At 46.3% G+C, this 21,714-nt stretch overlaps 1 protein-coding gene across 1 annotated transcript; it reads left to right on the forward strand.

The window, feature by feature from the left end:
- The first annotated feature begins 2,647 nt into the window (after positions 1-2,647).
- Positions 2,648-21,406, forward strand: phf21b (PHD finger protein 21B). The gene is made up of 14 exons (XM_080518257.1): positions 2,648-2,823; positions 8,389-8,433; positions 12,044-12,310; positions 13,327-13,419; positions 13,535-13,852; positions 13,990-14,127; positions 14,228-14,279; positions 15,106-15,182; positions 15,274-15,328; positions 15,810-15,832; positions 16,713-16,871; positions 16,950-17,016; positions 17,092-17,195; positions 17,302-21,406. Exons 1-14 carry the CDS (start codon positions 2,770-2,772, stop codon positions 17,590-17,592), a joined length of 1,743 nt encoding a protein of 580 aa, XP_080374383.1. The 5' UTR covers positions 2,648-2,769; the 3' UTR covers positions 17,593-21,406.
- The last annotated feature ends 308 nt before the right edge of the window (positions 21,407-21,714 follow it).

A 21,714-nucleotide genomic window follows, 5' to 3' on the forward strand; every position in this document is an offset into this window, starting at 1 on the left:
TATCCTGTGTGTGTGTTGTTGTATTTTTATTGTATTATCTCTTTCCCTTCTCCTCCCTCCTTCTTCAACAGGCTCCATCGAACAAGGAGTGAAACTTTAAAAGGGGGAGGTGTGTGGAGGCGCCTCGGGGTGACCTCCAACACCACACCGGCCACAACCACGACCTCCTCGTACTCCTGCTGCTCCTTCTCTCTGGACTCCGGCTTTCGGAGCTTCTCCGCTGAGCCGTGAAATGGGGAGCAGCAGCAGCAGTAGCAGCAGACGGGGGCGAAGCGGCTTGTCGGGTGGGGGGAGGGCTCCAGCGGCTCTGCGGCGGGTTCAGGCCTGCGAACACCCCCCCCCCCCCCCCCCCCCCGCAAGCGGGACGGGGAACAGGCCGGGCGGAGCCGACATGGCGGCGGATGGATCCTACTGAGTGAGCCCTCCTCCTGCCTCTGTCCATGGTGCTGCCGCGGCCGCCGCACGGCTCCCCTCGACGGGCGTCTCGAGCCAGAAAGTGACACGCGGGCCTGACCGCTCCAGTCAAACTACCGGAGTCTCCACTCCGCAGCACTCTCACAAGCCCCGCCCCTCTCCCAGCCTCCTCACTCGCCCATTGGCTCACCGTCCTGTCACACGGAAAGTCACAACTCGTCCCGCCCTCTTCCCTGGGCTCAGCCAATCGCAGGTCGACATGAGTGTTCTGGCGAGATGGGGGTCTGTCAGGGGGGAATGATGTGGGGGGAGAAGCTGGACGTGTTTCTGAGAACAAACTGCTCCATTTGCCCCCTTTGTGTGCGCGGGGGGTAAAAACACAGACGAGCGTGTGACGCCGTTGGACGTGTTTCTGCGCCGGAGCCGACATGTTTCATGTGTTTGGCTCTTTTGTGAGTGTCAGAAGTTCAGAGTGAAGCAGTGAAGGCAGCTGCTTCCATTTTTTCCTCTCCCATGTCATGGAAGCTCAGTTCACTTTTACTCGTTGTTTTTTTTTTTTTTTTTTTTTTTTGCATTTTTAGAGTTTTGTTCCTCTACTTATTATTTTCCTCAATATTTTTGGTCTTCCATATAGTATTGTGCCATTCTTGCTCCTTTGTTGTAATTTTTTTTTATGCCTCACACGCATCACTTGAGCTTATTTATCTCTGTTGCCAGATTGAGTTGTTAAGAGCCTCTGCTGGGGTTTTATACAGAAATATAGATATATCTCATAGTGTGACTAATCATTTCTGACAGATGAAAGTTTTTTTTTGGGGGGGGGGGGCAGTTCCCAGCAATTTATTGATTTTACTGGACCTTTTCTTCGCATTATTATTCTGTTAGATATCTTAATAATGTGGAATTACCTTGACAGATGTGTGGGTTTAGCTATAGTGTCATTATTCACGACCAAAGGATAATAAAGTCTGAGTCACTATCCTGAATGTAAATGTTCAAAAGCCTGATTTAGTGAAAGGTTTATGGCACCACAGATATAACAATGCAAACTTTGTTAGGGAATAATGTCAGGCAAACCTGTGTTGACACAATATTTGTGATTAAAAAGTAAAACGACTTAATTCACAAAAAGGTTCATTTAAAGGTTTGTGTTCTGGAAGATTATTGTCAAATTTAGTGGAAATAGTCAAAAGACCTGCCGGAATTTACTTCCTAAAGATTAATTTAATCCTGAAAACAATGTTTTCTGACAAAACTAACAGTATATGAGGATCAAATTAAATAAATTCCTCTAAAGTTATGACTTCAATGTGTTTTGTAGTTGTCATCATGTGGCATTATGACCTGCATCAATGAAGTACTAAACATATTTAGGTCACATAAAAGATTAACACCAGGGGACACAAACAGAGATAAATACCTGACTAGAAACTAGAAATACAGTGTCAAAGTTAAAAATATTTTCATATTTAGAAAATAAATGTTTCCCTGTGTTTTTATTTGATGGCAGTCTTTGTTCAGTTGTAATGTTTGTCCCTATGTGTTGAAAATCTGACTTTTCTCTTGTCTAAAAGTTCTTTATTCATAAATATTAAAAAGAAAACAGAACAAAGCCAAATATAACATGAGTATAAGACGAGAAGACAGACGCGTAAACAAATGCATGTGACGAGATTATTCTCAGATGACTCAAGAGGACAATAACATTTGAGTAAGTTCATGTGTATTTGAATAAAACCCACATTTCTGCCACGTTTTTATTGAATCTGGCTCATGTGAGTTTAAAATCTTTGCGTATGCGTCGTTCTTAACTTGTTTTTTTTGTGTGAAATCGTCATTATAATCAGAAAAACTTCATCAGAAAAACAGACACGCCGCACACTGCGCGTGCGCACACCGCGGGGGAGGGGGAGGGGTCTCCATCCGGGAACTCGAGAATTACCATTGACAGCCGCAGCACTACTTTTCCCGAGGCAAAGTGAAATCAAGCCGCGGACTCGGACAACATCTAGTTCCCGTTTTTCAACTTAAAATCACCGACGGAACCGCCGAGCCGCCGCCCCGGAGGACCCGTCGACGTCCGGCCGTGACCAGGAGAGCGTCCGGCCGCGGCCTCGAGGCCTCCCGCCCGCTCCGGAGCACTTTTGAAGACGGGCGGAAAGTGTAGTGATGAGTCCTTCAGCCTGGTAGAAAAAAAAAAAAAAAAAAAAAAAAAAAAAAGGGAGAACTTGCTGGTGCAGCTCGGAGTAATTCTTCTTTCAATTGTTACTGAGGCTGCAAAAAACCTCCAAATTCCGCCTGAAGTTCGTCTCGGAGCGGCGCAAAGTGGCACCAAAGTGCCGCCGGGCTCCGAACATGGAGGTCCAGGGCCCGCAAGAAGCGCTGCAAGTGGAGATCCAATGTCACCAGGTAAGGAAACATCGAGCTTTCTTCTCTGTTGTCAGAGAGTGAGAGCGGAGCGGCCGGAGGGGAGCTCTCTGCCCGGGGAGGGGGGGCCGGAGCCCCGCCGGCCGCTCCGCTCGGTCCGATCCGGTCCGGTCCGGTACTCTTCCCCCCCACACACACCACCCCCCTCCCCCCCGCGGGAGTTTGGGGCTGAACGTGGAGGTTTGGGGAGCTGTTAATGCGGTGCTGCTGGAGGAGGAGGAGGAGGAGGAGGAGGTGCTGTGTGGCCATCCGGACGCGACCTGAATATTTATGAGGAGCAGCGGAGCTCCTTTATGGAGCCGAAACCTCCTCCTGCTCCCCAAACTTTGCTCCTCGGACGCGGCTGGATGTGACCCGGGAGCTGCTCCGATGAACCCACAGGTAAGTCGCTCTCCTCCCGGCAGGGGTGAGGAGGAGGAGGAGGAGGAGGAGGTGGTGGTGGTGGTAGCGGGGGAGGAGGGAGGGGAGGGGGGAGTGTTGTGAGAAACTTTATCAGCACAAATCTGCTCCGTTTGAGGGAGAATATCGGTGCGGGGGCCCCGGATGTGTTCTCCGGGTCAGCACCACGGAGCTGCGGGGAAGTTTTCCCACCGAGAGAGGGGATGGAATTGGCTTTGAAAGAGCTTTAAAAAGCTCTCCCTCCGGTCCTCCCCCGGTCCCCTCAGGTTGTCCCCCGCTCCGTCTCCGAGGTGTCCCCGGGCCGCTCCGGGAGACGGGAGAGAGGTTTCGGCCTCTGGGCGGCTTCAGTCCACCCAAAGTTGTGATGTTGAGAAATTTTAGCGTCCATTTTGAGTAGGTCGACATGTTTCTGGAGAGTATAACGGAGGAGAAGCAGAGGAGGAGGTGGTGGGGGGTGGGGTGGGGGGGGGACGGGACTCCCCGCGGCTCCGCGACGGGTCCCCCCCCCCACCCCGGCTCCGCGGAGCCGCGGTGGCCCGGAAGAGAGAGGCCCGTCCCCGAGAGAGAGTATTTTGCGGGCCGTTTTCTCCTCTTTTCTCTCACTTTGGACTTATTACTGATGGAGGGTCACGTGGCCACCGAGCCGCGCTCTGATTGGTCACTTTCGCTCACCTCCTCTTCCTGCTGCCTTTGTGGGTGCCGAGGAGCAGAGAGGAGGCCCGGCACCGCGGCCAGCTCCTCCTGCTCCTCCTCCTGGGTGTGAGGAGCAGAGGGGAGGCCCGGCGCCACGGCCAGCTCCTCCTGCTCCTCCTCCTCCTGGGTGTGAGGAGCAGAGAAGGTGTTCAGCACCACGGCCAGCTCCTCCTCACTTCAGCGTGTTCGTTGGGTTTGTTTGAGGCCTGTAAAACTCCTCCAGGGGAGTTTTACTTTGAAGGCCCGACATTACAAGTGAAAATGCGACACTTTTATTGCATTTCCGGTGTCTGTTGACGCGGAGCCACTGAAAATGCAACTTTTTGGGAAAATAGCACCAGAGGCAGAACTTTTCAAGAGACGCTTTGACTCCATTGTTGTGTCACCGGGTTGTTGTGTCAATTAAACTTCCATAGGAATGTCCCTGAACTTGCCATTGTTGATGTTTATAGCGTCTTGTTCTCTGCACACGCATGCGTGTGTGTGTGTGTGTGGTTTCATTACAACGACAGACCACAGCATCGACTTCCCCTACAGGGAAAACTATAATTTCACCGTTTCTGCAGTTTTAGGTGTAAATAAACGTGTAAACGCAAAACTTTTCTGAAACAAAAAAAGCAAAAATGGGAGTGTTTTCACTTGAAACTTTGTTTTGTAAACAAGAACTTAGTGTCACCTCAGGCTTGTGTATCTTTGATTTGAATTCGTACTGTTCAGATTTTTCCTCTTGGCTCGTTTGCGTGAACGTTTTCGTCGCTTTGCGGTTCTTGCTGTGATCCACTTTAGTTGAACACGACGTGTTCCATTTGTGTTGAATTTCCTTTTTATGTGTCTTTTGGCTGACGTTTGTTTATCATCCCGATTCCTTTTGTCTTTTTCTTTTTTGTCGCTTTTTCACACTTTGTGGTTATTTCACTCTTTTAATGTCTCTGCAGTTCTCTTGGCATCTCTGTGCAAAGAAAAAAGTGCAATTTAAGTGGCTTTTGTTTTCAGCTTTTATGTTTTTGTAGTTGAACTTGAAGTGTGTGTGCGTGTGTGTGTGTGTCTCCCTTTGAGGGGCTGCAGAAAGTCTGCAGAGTTTGAGGGGGTTCAGAGGGGGAGGGGCTCCATTCATGTGCAGCATTAGCATTTTGATAGCTTTGATGGTGTTTTTTGGCGTGAGGAGGGGGAGGGGAGCTGCTCCTCGTTTGTCATCGCTGTACCACACACACACACACACACACACACACACACACACACACACGCGACTCCTTTAACAAAACCGCACACATTTCTTTGGTCAGCTTGTTTCAGACTTAATGTCCTTGTGTGTTTAGTCTTCGTTTGCTTTGGACTGCTTGTGTCTCCTTGTCATTGTTTAGTTGTAGAACTTTGGTTTAAGGTAGTTTGAACATGTTGCGTGTTTGTGTCTTTGTGTTCATTTGCATCAGGATCTTTTTTTTCTTCTTCCTGAGATTTTCTTATTCAGACGTTTATTCATCGTTCCGGCCTCCGTGTTGCTTTGTGTCTTTAATTCAGTCTTCTTTTGACGAGCCGTGTATTTATTCCTCCGTTTGTGTGCGTTGGGCTGTTTGTTGTTGTATTATTGTGTATCGTTGTGCGTCTCGGCTTCACATTTCACTTCTCAACACTTTTTCAATTTGTTGTCGTTCAGTGCTACAAGTTCAGCAGATTTGTGTGTCGAGATGTGCGTGTGTGTGTGTCTGTTTCACAGGCTGTGTGTAACCATGGAAACGGCTGCTTCTTACAATTTCACACACACACACCTAATTATCTTTAAATTTAACTTCATACGTTAAACTTAAATACAACAAATGAACAATTTAAATATTTGACTATTAAAACTAAATCAATCTGATATAATTTAAATGTGTTCAATGAATATTTGCGTCAAAAGCTCATAAACATACTTAAAGTAGTTTTGTCCCACTTGAGGTTGAGCCTTGTTATTTATGTTATCAGAGCTCACATTTGAGTCCCCAACTTCAAGATTCAAGTCATAAAATACCCATCTGGTGATCATCAAATCAGTTTTGAATTACAATAAATGTACACAGATCTTGAGAGCAGTTTAACATGTATTTCTTCAATATATCAGCTGTTATGAACGTGTTCAGTTCGTACTTATTTTAAGAAACTGGGACTGACTTCAGCAGTTTGAAACCAAAACTACAGTAGAATTATGATTACTTTTTTTATACTCTTGGTATCATAATGAGTTCACAGCATATTAAGATAGACATCATGAGAAACACTTAATAGGTATGCTGTTATGATATAATGTAATCTATCGACTCCATACTACTTGTACAAAGATGATGCGTCTCGCTGAACATAATCCGAAGCTTTAACTTAAAAAACATTTTTCTTCCATTTTGTGATGTAAGAGAATGTCAAAGTCGTGAAAGCCTCTGTGATGACGACAGGATGGCATCTTGATATAATTAAAATTAATGTCCATGATAGTCAGAATATACAGAATTAATCTGATTTTAGCCCACAATAGAATGTCATTTTAGTTAAGCGGTGAAGTCTGTCATTCTCCTATTGTCGCTTCCAGGTATGATGTAATGTTACATTAGTGGTGTGAAATACAGTCTGCTGTCGACGCCAGACGCTCTCTTGTATCAAACACAACACTTCGTCGTGTCTTAGTTTCACAACAGCAATGAAGTTTTTCCTCAGTGCACCTGATAAACTTTCCTCCAGTTTAAAAACACCTGGACGTACGACACAGCAGACATGGAAGAAGAAGCTTATATTTAGAAAAGGTGTTTATACAAGTAAGATAAGCATAACCTACTGAGTATTATAACACTTTTTATGACCTGGTTTGATACAAACCAGCTGATCAGTAGTCATTTTAAAACAAACAAACAAATGGAATCTGTGGACAGAGACAGAAAGAATAAATACATTTAAAAAAAATCAAAGAAAATCTGTAGGTTTTGTTGCAATAACATGACATAATAAAAAAAAAAAAAAATTCTGATATGAACATGTAAATTGTGGTTTTTTCCTGAATCTCTTCAAACGCTTCAGCCAAGACACTTGTCAACGTTCAATCATTTTGAGGATTTTAATCTTCCAAAAGCCACTTTTTATTACTGGATGACGATTAAAGTTACTGCAACCTGATAAAGTTTTGCCTTCAAACACACACAGCCTTGATGCATTTTTAGTTTCATCGCCGTTTCAGTATAGAATCATTTGCGACGAGAGTTTAAGGAGCATCACGGGGATGTTTTCTACTGTGTCGTTTGAGTCGAGGACGTCCTGTTGCTGAATTCGAATGGTTTTACAATGCAGTGTTTTTACTCCCGTCTTCCTCCAGTTTCTGCTGTTGTCAGCATTTACGGACGTGTCGGAGTTCAGTGTCATACGTGTAATTCAACGCAGTGCAACTGAATGGTGGAACTCAGGCCCGGTCTTTTTTTTTTTTTCCATCCACGCGTCGCTATGAACAAGACTAGCATCTGTAGCATCTGCAGCTCGATGTGTATGAGTATGTCGTCTACCACTGTTGTTGTCGAGTGACGTCACGGGATTATAAGGGTCAATAGGCCGGGCGATGACATCATTGTTTTCCCACATACACGACTCAAATCGAGCCAGCGTTTTACTTTTTTTTTTCCCAGCAGGATTGCTCTGATCGAGCCCAAATCTGATGCATTTTAATGAAACCTTGAGGAATTGTAGTAATTAAATTATTCAAGGAATTATTTCGGCCCCAGTTATTGTAGCAGGTAGCTGGATGTGACCTGTAAATAGCGAATTAAAAAGCCCAAAAATAAACGTGAGGCCGTCGTGTTACTCATTAAATAATGTAAAAACGCTGGATTTAGAAGCAGGTCCTCATCCAACATGGCCACCACCCTGCAGCAACAATGAGTTGTCTACTTGTATATGTTGATGACAACGTCGTGGTGATACTTTGTCTTCATACAGTTATGTTTTCTGTTTCTCTGTAGCTCAGGCTGTGAGCGTGAAGCCCTGCAAACCCAAGAATGAAGTTCTATCCAACTCTTCATAGCGCCTGTATGTTAGTAGATTATACCGTTTTTAATACACAATCAACACATGTGTTCCTCCTGATCTAACGTTACCTGTTAAACTAGCGTCTAAAATCATCCGTCTTCCACACAAACTTCCAATAAAAGTTACAAACATGAGCCGTTCACGTAGAAATGACGTCACACGCGAGCAAGTTCGCTTGTGGCTTTGTTTAGTTTCCATAGCAACGAGCCCCTTGTTTCTTTTATTTTAAAGTTTTGTTTCCAAGCCAAGTGCGGCCGAGGGGTGAAGTGTGTCTCGTCGCCTACAACAACGCTGCTTCAATGCAGGTGGTGAAATCGGCTGGACCCCCAGTTCTGTGTCTCAATCAGAGGAAAAAAAATCGAAATGGCTTTTTAATGTTTTTCTTTTCTTCTTTTTTTTTCTCTCTCTCTCCCGCAGAATCAGACGTTGTGCAAAGGCCTCAACGAACTTCAGAACGGACAGGTACGCTCACGCTCACAGCACATGTGCTGCCTAATCATTGTTTACGTGAAAGTTACTCTTGTTTACGATGTTTGTATTGTGTTTACACAATGTCATGATGGGTTGGTTTGTTTTTTTTACCTGCAGTTAACATGTTGTTTGCTAACATGTTGTTATTGATGTAAACTTCTTGATGTTTGAAGATGGAAAAACAAAGTCTGAGTAGAAACACGAGTGGATGTTTGTTTAGTCCTTGAGGATTTTTGTTGTTGTTGTTGTTCCTCTTGCTGTTCACTGATTGGTTGTCCTTCACTGGTTCTCAAACTTCGTGTGTTTTCCTAGTTTCTCAGCGTGTGAGAATCATTCTCGGTGGATCAGATTTCTTCCTCAGGTTGAAGCCGATATGTTTTGTGTCTTGAGGCTCTGAGCGCAGTGGTGTGCCCCCAGTGGCTACCAAAGGACCTGCGCCTGTGTGTGTGTGTGTGTGTGTGTGTGTGTGTGTGTGTGTGTGTGTGTGTGTGTGTGTGTGTGTGTGTGTGTGTGTGTGTGTGTGTGTGTGTGTGTGTGTGTGTGTGTGGCAGTGAGTCTGAGCTGCTCTTTGTGGCTGCATCTGTCTGCTCCCATTGTTCATTGCAGTCCATCTGCTGGACGGCCCCCACCCCACACACACTCTCTCTCTCTCACACACACACACACACACACACACACACACACACACACACACACACACACACACACACACACCCTTTCATGGAGAGCAGCTGTCCCCCCGTTTGCGGTGAAGAAAACTCCTCTGAGTTCTAAACCACCTGCAGTCAAACACACAGACGAGGACACTTAACAACACGTTTATCATTATTTCATCAAACACATTTGTCTTTTCTTTTTCGCCGCTTTCCTTTCTCTTCACTATCAGTTTAAGCATCGTCGCGGTTCAGTTCACCACCGGCTTCGCTGTTTTTCACTTGTTTTTTCAACTTTGCCGTCACATAAGTAAAAAAAAACAACAACAAAAAAAACATTTAGCTGAGCATAAAAATAATTATCAGAGCTTAAGAAAACTGTTAGCTTGGCATGAGACTAGTTGCTGAGCATGACAGCTGTCGACCCCCCCCCCCCCCCGGACTGCGTGATTTCAGAGTTTGAGACAAGCGGCTCCAAGTTCAAGCAGACGACCGAGCCGTTGCCACGGTAACGGAAAACCTTTAGCCCTACGGACTGAGTAAAAAGCTGCAGGTGAATGCGAGTTTTAATAATGGCAGCCCCTGTCAACAACCTGGAGGGGGCGCTGTGTGCGCTGCTCAGATTTTTCACAAAGCTAAATGAGAGAGACACAATTGGACAAAAGGACTCAACTGAAACAACGTAATTCTACAGATGGAATCGAAAAGGAAGATTTACATCGAATCAAGAAAAAAAAAAGATAAAAGTTGAGGAAACTAAGACCCCATTTGCATGACAACATTTCAAGTTAAAACACAATCATTCTTGCATTTTTCTTTTTTAGAACAGTTGCACATTTATTATGGCAACATTGTGAAGACATTTACACGGAAGCGGCAGAAACAATTGAAATCTCTGAAGTCCCAGGATCATATAGACTCGCAGTTGCGACACTCTGGAGGCCGCCATTGTTGTTATGGTCCACCTACTGAGCATGTGCAAAAATAACTATTCACTACGGCCTTGGCGCACAGGCTCAGTAGCAGCGTTTCAAAATAAGAGCGTTTGCAGAGAAGGAAGGTCCCCCAGTGCTCAGGTTTCCTAAAAGATTTGGCGTCTTCAGGTGATGTTTGACTCCTGAGCGTCGTCCCCCACGCCGTCGTTTTGGTGTCGCCCCCGCAAAGAGGCCCCTCAATCATTACTGCGTTTGTGACGCCATGTGGGGTTGTGACGAAGAGACGGTAGACTAAAAAAACAAACAACAACACACGTTTTGTCATTTGTTTTCCGTATGAAGCCTGTAATGGGACCATCATGACGACGACAACTGTGACTGTTGTTCAGGAGCGTCCGAAGTGACCACGTTGTTTTTGAGCTCGTTTCTGAGAACTACTGGCGAGATTTATTAACCCGACAACGAACCGTCTGACCAACCGGCATGCCGACCCCCTCGCGAGGTCTCCTGTCCGATTCTGGGCCCCGCGGAGTGACGCCGGCGCCGCCTGGGGAACACGCGCCATGTTTTCCAGGTCAGCGCCACGTGCTCGGCGGCGTGCAGTCGAGGTTCAAACGACGGGCGGCGGTCCAGCCGTGTCCCGGGTGCTCCTGCTGATAAGCTGCGTCTGTGCCAGGAGAGGAGCTGGGAGAGGGCCAACCACTGCTGCACCGCGCCAAGAGCAGCTTCCAGATGCCCGTGTGTGTGTGTGTGTGTGTGTGTGTGTTTACTGGGTCAGAAATCGGTGTTTTATGGCTGACTGACCACAATCACATGAAACTACACCATGCCTGCTACAACATCACAACTCTGTGTGTGTGTGTGTGTGTGTGTGTGTGTGTGTGTGTGTGTGTGTGTGTGTGTGTGTGTGTGTGTGTGTGTGTGTGTGTGTGTGTGTGTGTGTGTGTGTGTGTGTGTGTGTGTGTTCTTCCTGGACTTTTAGAACTTAGTGGAGTCTCGTCAGCTAAACTCCAGATGGAGCCCTGTGAACATTTTGCAGCTTTAGTATTGAAATTTTTCCTTTATAGGCTCCACAAACAGCCCAAACTTCTCGAACCAAACCTACACACACACACACACACACACACACACACACACACACACACACACACACACACACACAGAAAGATATTTACAATGTTCTGAAAACTATGTCGGTTTACACAATGGCAGAAATGCTGGGAATCAATGTAGTTTTCATGTTGGGCCACTAGTGGTCGCTGTTGTTTGTTTTTGTAATGAAATCACACAGAGGTGTGCAGAGAGCAATATATAAGCATTAACCACGGCGAGTGCACGGACACTGGTAACGACGGACGACAGACTGGATGCCATTACAGGGGAAACTCGACTCTAAATCTACCAAGTGGCAGGAGGATATGGACTCAGGGAGTCGTGACCCTCTGGAGGCCGCCGTGGTCGTTTATTGCCCATCTGCTCTCGCATGTGGGGGAACTATTTACTACAACTGCTGCGTCCACATTCGGTACTGGAGACGGAGCCTGCACGTTTCTAGAAAGTGTCGTTTTCGCCCGTCTACATGGGAGTGTTTTTGGAAAGTTCCACCTTGAGAGCCATTTTTACAAAAAGTTGTGTCACAAAACGTTGGGAGTTTTCTGTCTTCACTTGAAATCATTGCCCGAGGCTTCCCGTCGTCCTCCCGAATGGATTTCAAACAGGACAAAGAACTTCACTTCTCAGTGGAGGCGATGACTCGGTACGACACAAACGCAGTCGGGGGGGAAACATGATCCAGACTGGACCGTGTGGGCGGGCGGATTTGGATGAAGGGCCGCGGGGGGAGGGGGGTCCGTCTGGATGTGGCCCCGCCGGTGGATGTTGATCGCTGTCGGTGTTGTGAAATTTGTTTGCGTGGCATCGGAGCTAATCGGAGGAGTCGTAGTTGGGGCGTCGGAGGTGAACGACCCCGGGACGCCGTCTCTTTTAACAGTCGCTCTCTCTGTCCCTCCGTAGAAGTTGGCGGTCAGAAGTTGTCCCGTGGGGTCGACCACGCCGCTGTCCCTCATCAAGCCTCCCGCACAGAGCATCGCCATCTCCGTGGTGCCGGCCAAGGCGCCGGTCTCCATGGTGACGGCACACATTAACGGCCAGAAGGCGGCGAGCTCGGAGCCGCTGCAGACCGCCGCCATCAACCTGCAGACGGGCGGGGGCCGGGCGGCGGCGGCCGGAGTCCACCCGTTCAGCGGCAGCAGGAGAGCCGGGGAGCTGCCCCCCTCACAGGTAACCGCGGCAACCACGGTGACATCACGACCCCTGAAACGCGCGTGATTATAACAGTGACTGTACTTTGGGAGTAATCAGGTGATGAGTGGCGAGGACCTAAGTTACTGAGGAGACAAATCGGCTGGTTACTGGTCAGTTTCCTGTGTTAATGACAGTCGCATCGCTGTGATATTGTAGCGTAGTGTTAGCATTAGCATTAGCTGAGCTGAATAAGTCCAAGAACTCAAAAAGTTCAGTTGAAGTTCCATCAGTTAGGAGGAAAATGCTCAATCCTCTGGATGTTATCTCATGTTAAATAGATTTATTTACTAATGACAACAAGAAGCAGGATTCAGGCCAATGCTACTTATTGTGGGACGTCACAGTTGTGAGATCTTGGCCAATCAGAAACCAGGAGGAAGGAGGCCCCAGGGTGCAGAAACACAAATTAAACTTCACTTGTTTTTTTGTTGTTGTTTTGTTTTTTTTAAATAATCCTGATTGCTTTAATTAGCCAATTCGTCACCACAGAGACGCCGTCACTCTGCTCCTGCAGGAGGAGGAGGAGGAGCTGAAACAGATGCTTCTGTGCTGTTTGGAGAACAGAAGTAAAATCTCTGCACTTCAAGAATTGTCCTCGCTGCAGTTGCCATGGAAACCAGCAGCCTCCTCCTCCTCCTCCGCCTCCTTCTTGTATCGTCGCTCTGCAACAGACTGAGCTTTTCACAGGGGGGGGGAGGGGGAAAAGCAGCTCTGATTGAACGCAGCCGGAAACATTTGCTTGTTGTTTTGGGTCAGGTTTTGTCGGTTTTTTGTCGGCCAATCGCGTCGCCCCGCGAAGTCACCGTGGCGATGAAGCTCAGAGCTGCAAGAACACCAAAAACTAAAACGGTCCAAGGCCTCAATGTTTACCGGTGCTGGACTTGGCTGTTACACACACTGTTTACCCCTTGTTTACTCATTGGTCTGCACTTGTTTTCTTGTTGTCGTTCAACACTGTGACGCCCACTTATCGTGTCGTTCACTCGCTCCAGATGCTGGGGACCCTCACTGCTCTGCCCATCAAGGTGCCTCAGGTGGGCTCTCTGCACCGGCTGGCAGGACAAGCAGCCTCTGTTCTACCTCAGGTAACCCGTTTGGCTTCGGATTTGGACTCTGGACTTGATTCGGTCTTCAGTCCTGGTGCTCTATAAATGATTGGTTGGATGTTAAAGGTCTTTGCACCCCATCCCCACCCCTCAGGTCAGGCCAAAGACCCAGATCCCCGACAGCCTCCCCTACAGTCCGTGTCAGGATCTGCAGCCGCTCAGCCTGCAGAGGGCCACGGCCGTGGTCAGTCCCAGGAGCCAGGGGGCCACGCTACCCACCGCCAACAGCACACTGAGCCCCGAGCGCCGGCCCAACGGCCAGAGCGACGCCTCGCTGTCTCCGCCCGCGGGGGGGCCCGACTCGGCCGGGCCCACCCAGCACGCGTCGGCAGGGCCCGGCGTGGCCTACGCCATCATCGCCGCCTCGCCGGCCTCCGGAAATGGGTTGTCCGCCGTCAGCGAGGCCGTCAAGGTTGGGGGTGCCACCGTTTAGCTACGAACCCTAGAGCTCGACGAGCTTTCTGCAGCAACACCAGATCGACTACCACACCCCAGGAATTTAGTGTCGGGATCGACAGGCCGGACCTTTAATCTGATTTCAATCTGCAGGTCATCATCATCCAGCCACAGGCGCACAGCGGCACCGAGGGGGCGCCGGGGGGCCCCGCGGCCCCGACAGACCTCACCTCGCAGGAGGCCCCGCAGACCCCGAAGTCCCCGAAGCAGAAGAAAGACGAAGACCCAGAGGTGAGCGTCCCCCCTTCCTCGTCGCCGTGGCGATAAGAGGGAACCGTGACGCAAGTGAAATGTGAAACAATGTTTCTTTTTAATCTCCTGCTGTTTACAGAAAGTTGCCTTCATGGTGTCTCTGGGTCTGGTGACCACAGAACAGCTGGAAGGTGAGTTGAGAAACTTTAAATCGAAGGGAATCAGTAAAGTGGATTGATTGTGAGACGTTAAAGGATGGAATAAGTGTATTCACAACATAACAAATCCAACTGCTCCAACAAATCCCCCAAAAAAACTCTTTTATTTTTCTTTTACTTTTAAAACGATTTCTATTCTCCGCCGAGGAAAGAAAGTCATATGAAGGTGAAGATTAACATGTGTTTAAGACTAAAAATTAAAACGAGAAATGTTACTATTTTGTCTGTTTAATTGAGCGCCATGTTTTTCAATCACAAAGTTTTGAACAGACAATTAAAGTATTATGAAGAGAGAGTAGAAACAAAGTTAAAACAAAGACAAAAAAGTGTTGGTGTTTGGGTTGGAATCACAGCAGCTCTGTGTTCATGACAAATGTTCAGTTATTCAGGGATTAAATGGAATACTGTATATTTTTGGTGAAATTAATATATTTACCTGGAGAATTTTATAAAACTAATAGTGGGAAACAAGTCAGATTTGCTTTTTTTTGGTGGGGGGGGTCAAACTAAAAAATAAACAACAACTTTATGATAGCTTATAAATAGTTTTACAATGGAAAAGGAGAAGCAGACAAAGTCAATTATTTAGTCTTTATTTATTGTCGGTCTTTATGAATGTCCGTGAACTCGCCATTGTTAATGTTTATGCATTGTCCTCCGCAGCATGTGCTTGTGTGGTTTCATTACAATTCAAAACCCACGTGTTTTGGCTGCCGTGTAAACGACTAGTGCACTATACGAACCCGAATGGTAATGGGATCTGATGATGTCATAACTGCGATGCGATTGGTCGTTGCAGAGATCCAGATGAAGAGGCAGGAGAGGAAGAGGCGGAGCACAGCGAACCCGGCGTACAGCGGCCTCTTCGAGCCCGAGGTCAGACTCGAGAAACGGGGAAAGTGAAACTCGGTCGTTTCTCAGTTAGTTTTCAATCGGTTTTTTTTCCCCCCCCTCGTTTTTGTTTCAGCGTAAACGGCTGGCGTCTCATTACCTGAACAGCGCCCTCTTCCTGTCAGCCCGAGGTAAAACCTTTGAATGTTTCTCAACAGAAAGTCTGCGATCGAAAACATCCTTAACGTTTCATCCGTGTCCAACTTACAAGCTCACTTTGTTCTGTTTACGTTCCTGTTCGCTTTTGCTTTGTTTAACCGGTTAAATGTAACCTGACAGAAACCAAACTTAAAAAAAAAAAACGGAACCGGTGTGACTAAAATGGTAAATGACAAAATTAGAGAAGTTCAATATGAGATCTATATAAAACATTCAGGTGATTGTAGGTGAGGATGATTGGAGGTTAAAGACTGGATCTTAAATTTACACTTTTCTGATAAAAAAAAGTGTTTTCATTTTTGAGGCTCGTAAAAACATTTTTGTGACTGAGATTGAATCGGAGATACATTTTGTAAGGCGTTAAAAGCGTTCCCTTTGAAGTTGAACGTAAACATGAAGAAAAGTTTGTCACTAACTGCCACTAACGTTTATTCTGCTTCATCCGCACGCCAGACTGTGAGGACCTCTGCTGGAAGGTAGGTCACATCGCACCTCATCGACGGGTCACGTGACACCTCGTTAAAATGGTCACTTCAGGTCACATGACACCTCGCCGACAAGTCTCGGAACACCCATTCAGACCTGGCGTTGATAGGGCTTGGGTAATGCCGATCACACTGTTGACCCTGTCAGGTGTTTCAGACTCACCGCTTGAGATCGGATTGTATTATTACGTCCGTTATGAGTCATCGAGGTTGCGCTGGACGGTAGCCGATATCGCGCCTCGTTTCCACTGCAAGAGGTTGTGACGAAACGGGACGGTGCGGTACGGCAAAGCCTGCCCAGACCCAATTGGGCGACGCGGTTCCACCGCGGAGAGTGCAGTTGAAAATATAGACGGGGGCTACGTGACGCCATTCCATGCCAGTATTCTCGGCCCTCTCAGCCAATGGGGTGTTTAAATATCGCGGGCTTCTCAAGAGGGACGTACGTAACTGGACCAGCAAGCTGCGTTTTCGCCTCCTCCTCACCAGTTCCAGTGGTAACGAAGGGTAACAAAATAATCGTAACCCTCCGATACCGTTCTTTCCGTGCCGGCCGCAACCTTTATAGGGCACACGGCGACCTGAACCATCCCGTCACGATCCGTGGTGTGGAAACACGTCTCTTCAGACCTCCAGGATATTTTCCATAGCTTCTTTGGAAAGAGTAGAACGTTCTCTTCAGCGAAAACACTGGCGACGTGTTGACGCCAGGTCTGAACGGGCCCCTTCTAAACTAGTCACACGACACGCCATCGACGGGTCACTTCAGGTCACGTGACCCAGAGTTCCACACATGCTGTGGTGTCGACGTCCAAGTGGTCTTTAACTTGTCTGTGTGTGTGTGTGTGTGTGTGTGTGTGTGTGTGTGCAGGACAACATAGAGCATGATGACCACTGTTCGGTCTGTAAGGAGGACGGAGAGCTGCAGCCCTGCCACAACTGCCCCCGCACCTACCACCCCAACTGCCTCAACCCGCCCCTCAAAACACCCCCCCGAGGCCCCTGGTACTGCCCCAAGTGTCAGAAGAAGGTAAGGAGGGGCCTCCGTCAACACAGTGCAAGTGACTTTTCAGTGAGGAACGGCTCATCAAATGTTCCTGACCTGCAGGTCCTGAACAAGGAGAACCTGTCGTGGCCACAGAACTTTGTTCACTCCTACGTTACACATAAAACAGGTGAGGTTTGTGTGCGTGTGTGTGTGTGTCTCTGTGTGTGTGTAATCGTGCTAATACCTCCGTGTGTGTGCGCAGTGCGACAGGAGGAGAAACGACGACTGCTGAGGAGAAACAACGAGCTGAAGAAGGAGTGCGCTCACCTGGAGGAGCAGGACAAGACACTCAACAACACACTCAAAGTACAGACGCCCAGAAATGGGAACTGCTTTCTTGTCCTTGAGCGTCAGTTGATCCAGTGTTTTTGGTTCCGTCAGCTAAAAAAAAACCCCTTTCCCGTCTCTGCAGCATTGCGCGGACCTGCGCGAGCGGCTCCTCGGGCAGCAGCGGGACACTCAAGCGTCGCTGGAACGCCTCAAGGCCCTCGTCCGGCTGATCCAGCGCGACCAGCTCATCCAGGTCACCATGACGACCGCCGCCACCATCGCCGCCTCGCTGCTCTCCCCGCCCTGGATCAAACCCACCAGCACCGCCGTCGTCACCGTGACCACCGCCGGCCCCTCGGCCCCACAGACCCCCACCCCGACCCCGACAGCGCCCCCGCAGGCGAGCCACAGCCAGGACGACATCGCCGACTAGCCCCGCCCACCGGCGGGCCATTCCGAGTTTCTGTTGGGAGGAGCTGGAACAAAACCGAGGAGCCTCCACTCGAGTATTTTCTTCAAAGCCAACACCTTCAGTGCTACGAGATTCCTTTTTTTGTTTTGTTTTGTTTTTGTTTTGTTTTTTTTAAGTTCTTTTCTATTTATTGACGTTCTTGGCCTTAATGTATTTATTATGACGGACGTTACGTTTCCTGCCCGGCGACAGCCACACAGAGCGGTAGAGTTAGCGTTAGCAGCGAGTGGACCGAGTGTACAGCGATATAACGGAGTAGATGTTTGTTCTCGTTCTCCATCCAAGTCTTTTGCCATAATGATTCAGGAAAAAGTTTCATCGTGTATGTAAACGAGCCTTCAAAAACAAAAACAGAGAATAACTTTTTTTCAGTATTAATAGAGTAAAAAGAAAAAAGTATTTAAGATAAAAAACTACAGAAAATTAGCATTTCTAGTGGAGATTTTAGTATTTTCCTTCTGATGCCTGTTGATAAATGTATGTTTGGAGTATTGGAGGGGATCACTGTACATATGTTGTATTATTATTCTTACTCATCTTCCTCATCTTTGCAGATTTTCCATTGGTTATCAAACTTTGCCACAGTCGCACGTCTGAAGCTGCAGTGGAGAGATAACTCAAGTTTCCTGTCGAACAAAAACAAAAAGTCCAACAAGAAAAAGACTCTTATCGCAAGGTCATTTTTTTCTTCTTCAGTTGAACGTCAATTCGAGACTCAAAATCTTGAAAGAGTTCAATCCAAATGTCACACAGATCTGTTAGCTTTCCTCTGCTAACCAACTAGCAGATCCGCTTTGTAATACCACTTTGTACCAGCAGGTGGTGGCAGTGACTTTTTCTGCCTGCATTCAGTCTTACAGCAGAAGTAGACCAACTGCTCCCCCGCTGTACAGAGGTGGTATTACATCAAACTGTAACTCTCACCAGACGTTTTAATGAAATTATCACTATTTGGTCTTTAGTATCAAAATTGTAGAACTGGATTGTGACTGTGCTGTGAACTATTTCGACATTATTCTGATCATTTGTCCCCAGATTGTATAAATTGAGACTTTTCTCTCAGTGCTAACATGCTAAATGCTAACCGTGTGATGTAGAAAGTGACCGAACAAAACGGTGGGACCAAATTTCCCCCCCCCCACTGAACAACCAACCCTCCTGTGAAATCGTTCCGTTTGTGCGACAGAAAACTCGAATGGCGCTGCGCCTCGATGTGCGGCGCCGCTGTTAGGCCCCGCCCCCTTTAACCCAGTACAGAAAATATGCCAAAAAGCCTCTTTTGTTTTTGTACTGCGTTCGTCCTCTTGCCTCTTTTATACTCGCACGTTTCTTTTCTTTTCTTTTCTTTTTTTAAAAATCCTTTCCGTGTTATTCTTTTGTAAACGGTGACGAGCCTGTGAACCCGACAGACGAACACTGCCTCAAGTACAAAACCTTTCCCGTCCAGGGTTTCATGCTCCGCCCCTTTTAAACAACAAAAAAAAAACAAACGCTCAGAGGAGACTGGCCGCGTCCGTCCAGCTGCAACAACCGTCTGTGACTGTGGGCGCATGCTCCCGCGATCTGAGGACACGCCCACTTTGGACACGCCCACATCGGACACGCCCACTTCGGACAACCATGGTCCTGCAGGTCAGAAATCGTCCGCCCGCAGTCACGAAGCGAGCCTCTAAGGTGTCGCTGGTCTTCCTGCCGTGTTCTAGATTGAGCCCATCGTTTTTCTTTGCAGCCTGTCGATGCACAAACGAACAAATGGAGAGAGGGAGGAGATATAAAAAAAAAAACAAAAATGCCTTTTTTTTTTTTTGTTGTCTTTTGAGTCATATCAGGTGTCTTCAGGTGTCGGAAACACGGAACAGAGCCGGAACTGTCGGACTCCAAACGTCTGCACAGCACAAACTTAACAGAGCAATACGACTCCGGGGGAGACGCGGCGCTCGCAAGGACTTCGCACGAGTGAATCCAGGACGTTGCGTTCAGGGACCGTCGGTAAAACGTAGCACTCGCACAGACGTCAGAGAGTCGCTAAGCTTTTTGTCCAAATGAACAAAACAAACAAACAAAAAACATTGTTTGACTTCACAACCAATCAAAACTGAAGAAAATGTTTTCCTCCTGAAATGCAAATCGGAAAAAAGTCATAAAATAGACAAAAGTCTGATTCAAGTTCACTGAATTAGACTTTTCACTGTTTTTTATGATTCATTTCTGTTTGTAATTTTTCAGTGTAAATACCTCAATTTTATCGTTTTCTTTCAAAATTTCTCACAATATCGATGTTTTATGAAAATAATCTCAAAGAAGTAAAGAACAAATATAAAAAAAAATTAATAAATTTCAACCTACAGATATAATCCCTGTTTTTAAGTAAGAAACACGTAATGTTAGACTTAAAACAAAGTTCAAATTGGGACCCCCCCCCCCAAAAAAAAGTGACGTTAAAGAAAATAATTTGGACTTGAAGCTGTTCTCTGACATCACAGTTCGCCACGTTCGCTCGTTTTAGCTGGACTTCCCATGACGTCGTCACGGAGGGAACGGACGTTATTTATCTGCGTTTATTCATTCATTTTATCATCAAATGCACAAAACTATTGTTAGGAAAGAATTTTTTTAAAACTCCTCGTGGACTTCTGGAGTCTGGAAACGGAAACGTTTCTTTAAATACCTGAAGATTTTCTTTCTGCCCACGTCTTTTGTTTGATTGTTAATGATTTCCGGTGAAATTTTGAGTAGATTTAAATTGAGGAACTGAAGAATCTTTTAAAAGATTTTCATTAACGATGATTTTCACATCAGAAAATTTCTTTTTTGAAAGAAAAACTTTGATTATAATATCCAAATTTAGTTTTCATGCATTTAAACCTGTTAAATTAGAATTTGTATTTATTTTTAATTGATCCATAATTTGTCATTTTTTTTCACATTTTTGTTAATTCCTTGTTCATCATGAAATTACTTGACGAGAAAAGAAAAAGCCTTTTTATATTAAAAGTAAATCCAATTTAAATATCATAAAATATACTTTAAATAGAAATTTGGCTATAACATTGACCTCTAAAACTACGTTCTTTGCTTTTTCCCCCCGAAATTAACTGGTGACAGTTTTTCTCCCAAAAAATTTGACAGAACAAACTTTCGTTTTCCCGTTTCCAGACTCCAGACATGCTCGCAGATTAGCTCAGATTAGCATTATTAGCATTCACACTGTTTAACATTTGCCTTCACACGTGAATAAAAGCATCATCAGCAAGGAGGCGGAGCTTGTGAACGTATCATGCGAGTCATATCGAGTGAGCGGAGGGGGGAGGGGGGGGAACAAACAAGGCTCATATCAGAGATGCGACGAGGCTCCGCCCCTTTACAACAAACAGGAAGTAGAAGACTCCGCCCCATTTCCTGTGTTTGTAGAGATGTTGTCCGGGAGAAACTGTGCTGCGCTGCAACATGAAACAGATCTATTTTACTACACGACGCAACATGTGAACAAAAAAAAAACACATTTTTATATTTTATCGAGCAGCTAAAAAAAAAACAAACAAAAAAACCCGCCTGCGACGTTTGATGTTTCTTTTGCCACAAAGAGGCGACACCGCGAAGGAGCAAAGCGTGGGTTTGACGTTGTGGTTGCCACGGTAACCGTTCAGTGGATAGTGTGTATAGGAACGTGTTTGTCTTAAATATGCCAACGTAGTTTTTTCTTGGTGATGATGCATTCAGAAGCTGATTGGTGGTTAAAGAGTAGTCTCACTTTTTGTACCAGTTCTTACGAAAAAAAAAGAAAAAAAACTAATCATGAATAAAGAAAAGAGTTCCTTCATCTGGACTTCAAGTCTCTTCATTTCCTGAAAACTCCACCCTCTAGATAGGCCCCGCCTCCTAAATTCCTACTGTGACACTCTCCCTCCTGCTATTAAGCTCCTCCCACAAAAATTGAAACTGAAATTGAAACATTTTATATGAAATTGACTCCAAAACAACATTTGTTACCAGCGAATTCATTTCCACTTTATTAATATTTTCATTCATCAAGTTTATAAAATACACTCAAATGTTACACTTTGTTACAAAAATAAAAGAGTT

The sequence above is a fragment of the Blennius ocellaris genome, assembly GCF_963422515.1.
Source record: "Blennius ocellaris genome assembly, chromosome: 22".
Classification (NCBI taxonomy): domain Eukaryota; kingdom Metazoa; phylum Chordata; class Actinopteri; order Blenniiformes; family Blenniidae; genus Blennius; species Blennius ocellaris.

Bases quoted from the DNA above. Each gene is read 5' to 3' on its own strand.
- phf21b (XM_080518257.1), top strand. From the start codon at position 2,770: ATGGAGGTCCAGGGCCCGCAAGAAGCGCTGCAAGTGGAGATCCAATGT. The intron at 13,420-13,534 runs GTAACCCGTTTG...CCCACCCCTCAG, and splicing joins CAGCCTCTGTTCTACCTCAG to GTCAGGCCAAAGACCCAGAT. The intron at 15,833-16,712 runs GTAGGTCACATC...GTGTGTGTGCAG, and splicing joins GTGAGGACCTCTGCTGGAAG to GACAACATAGAGCATGATGA.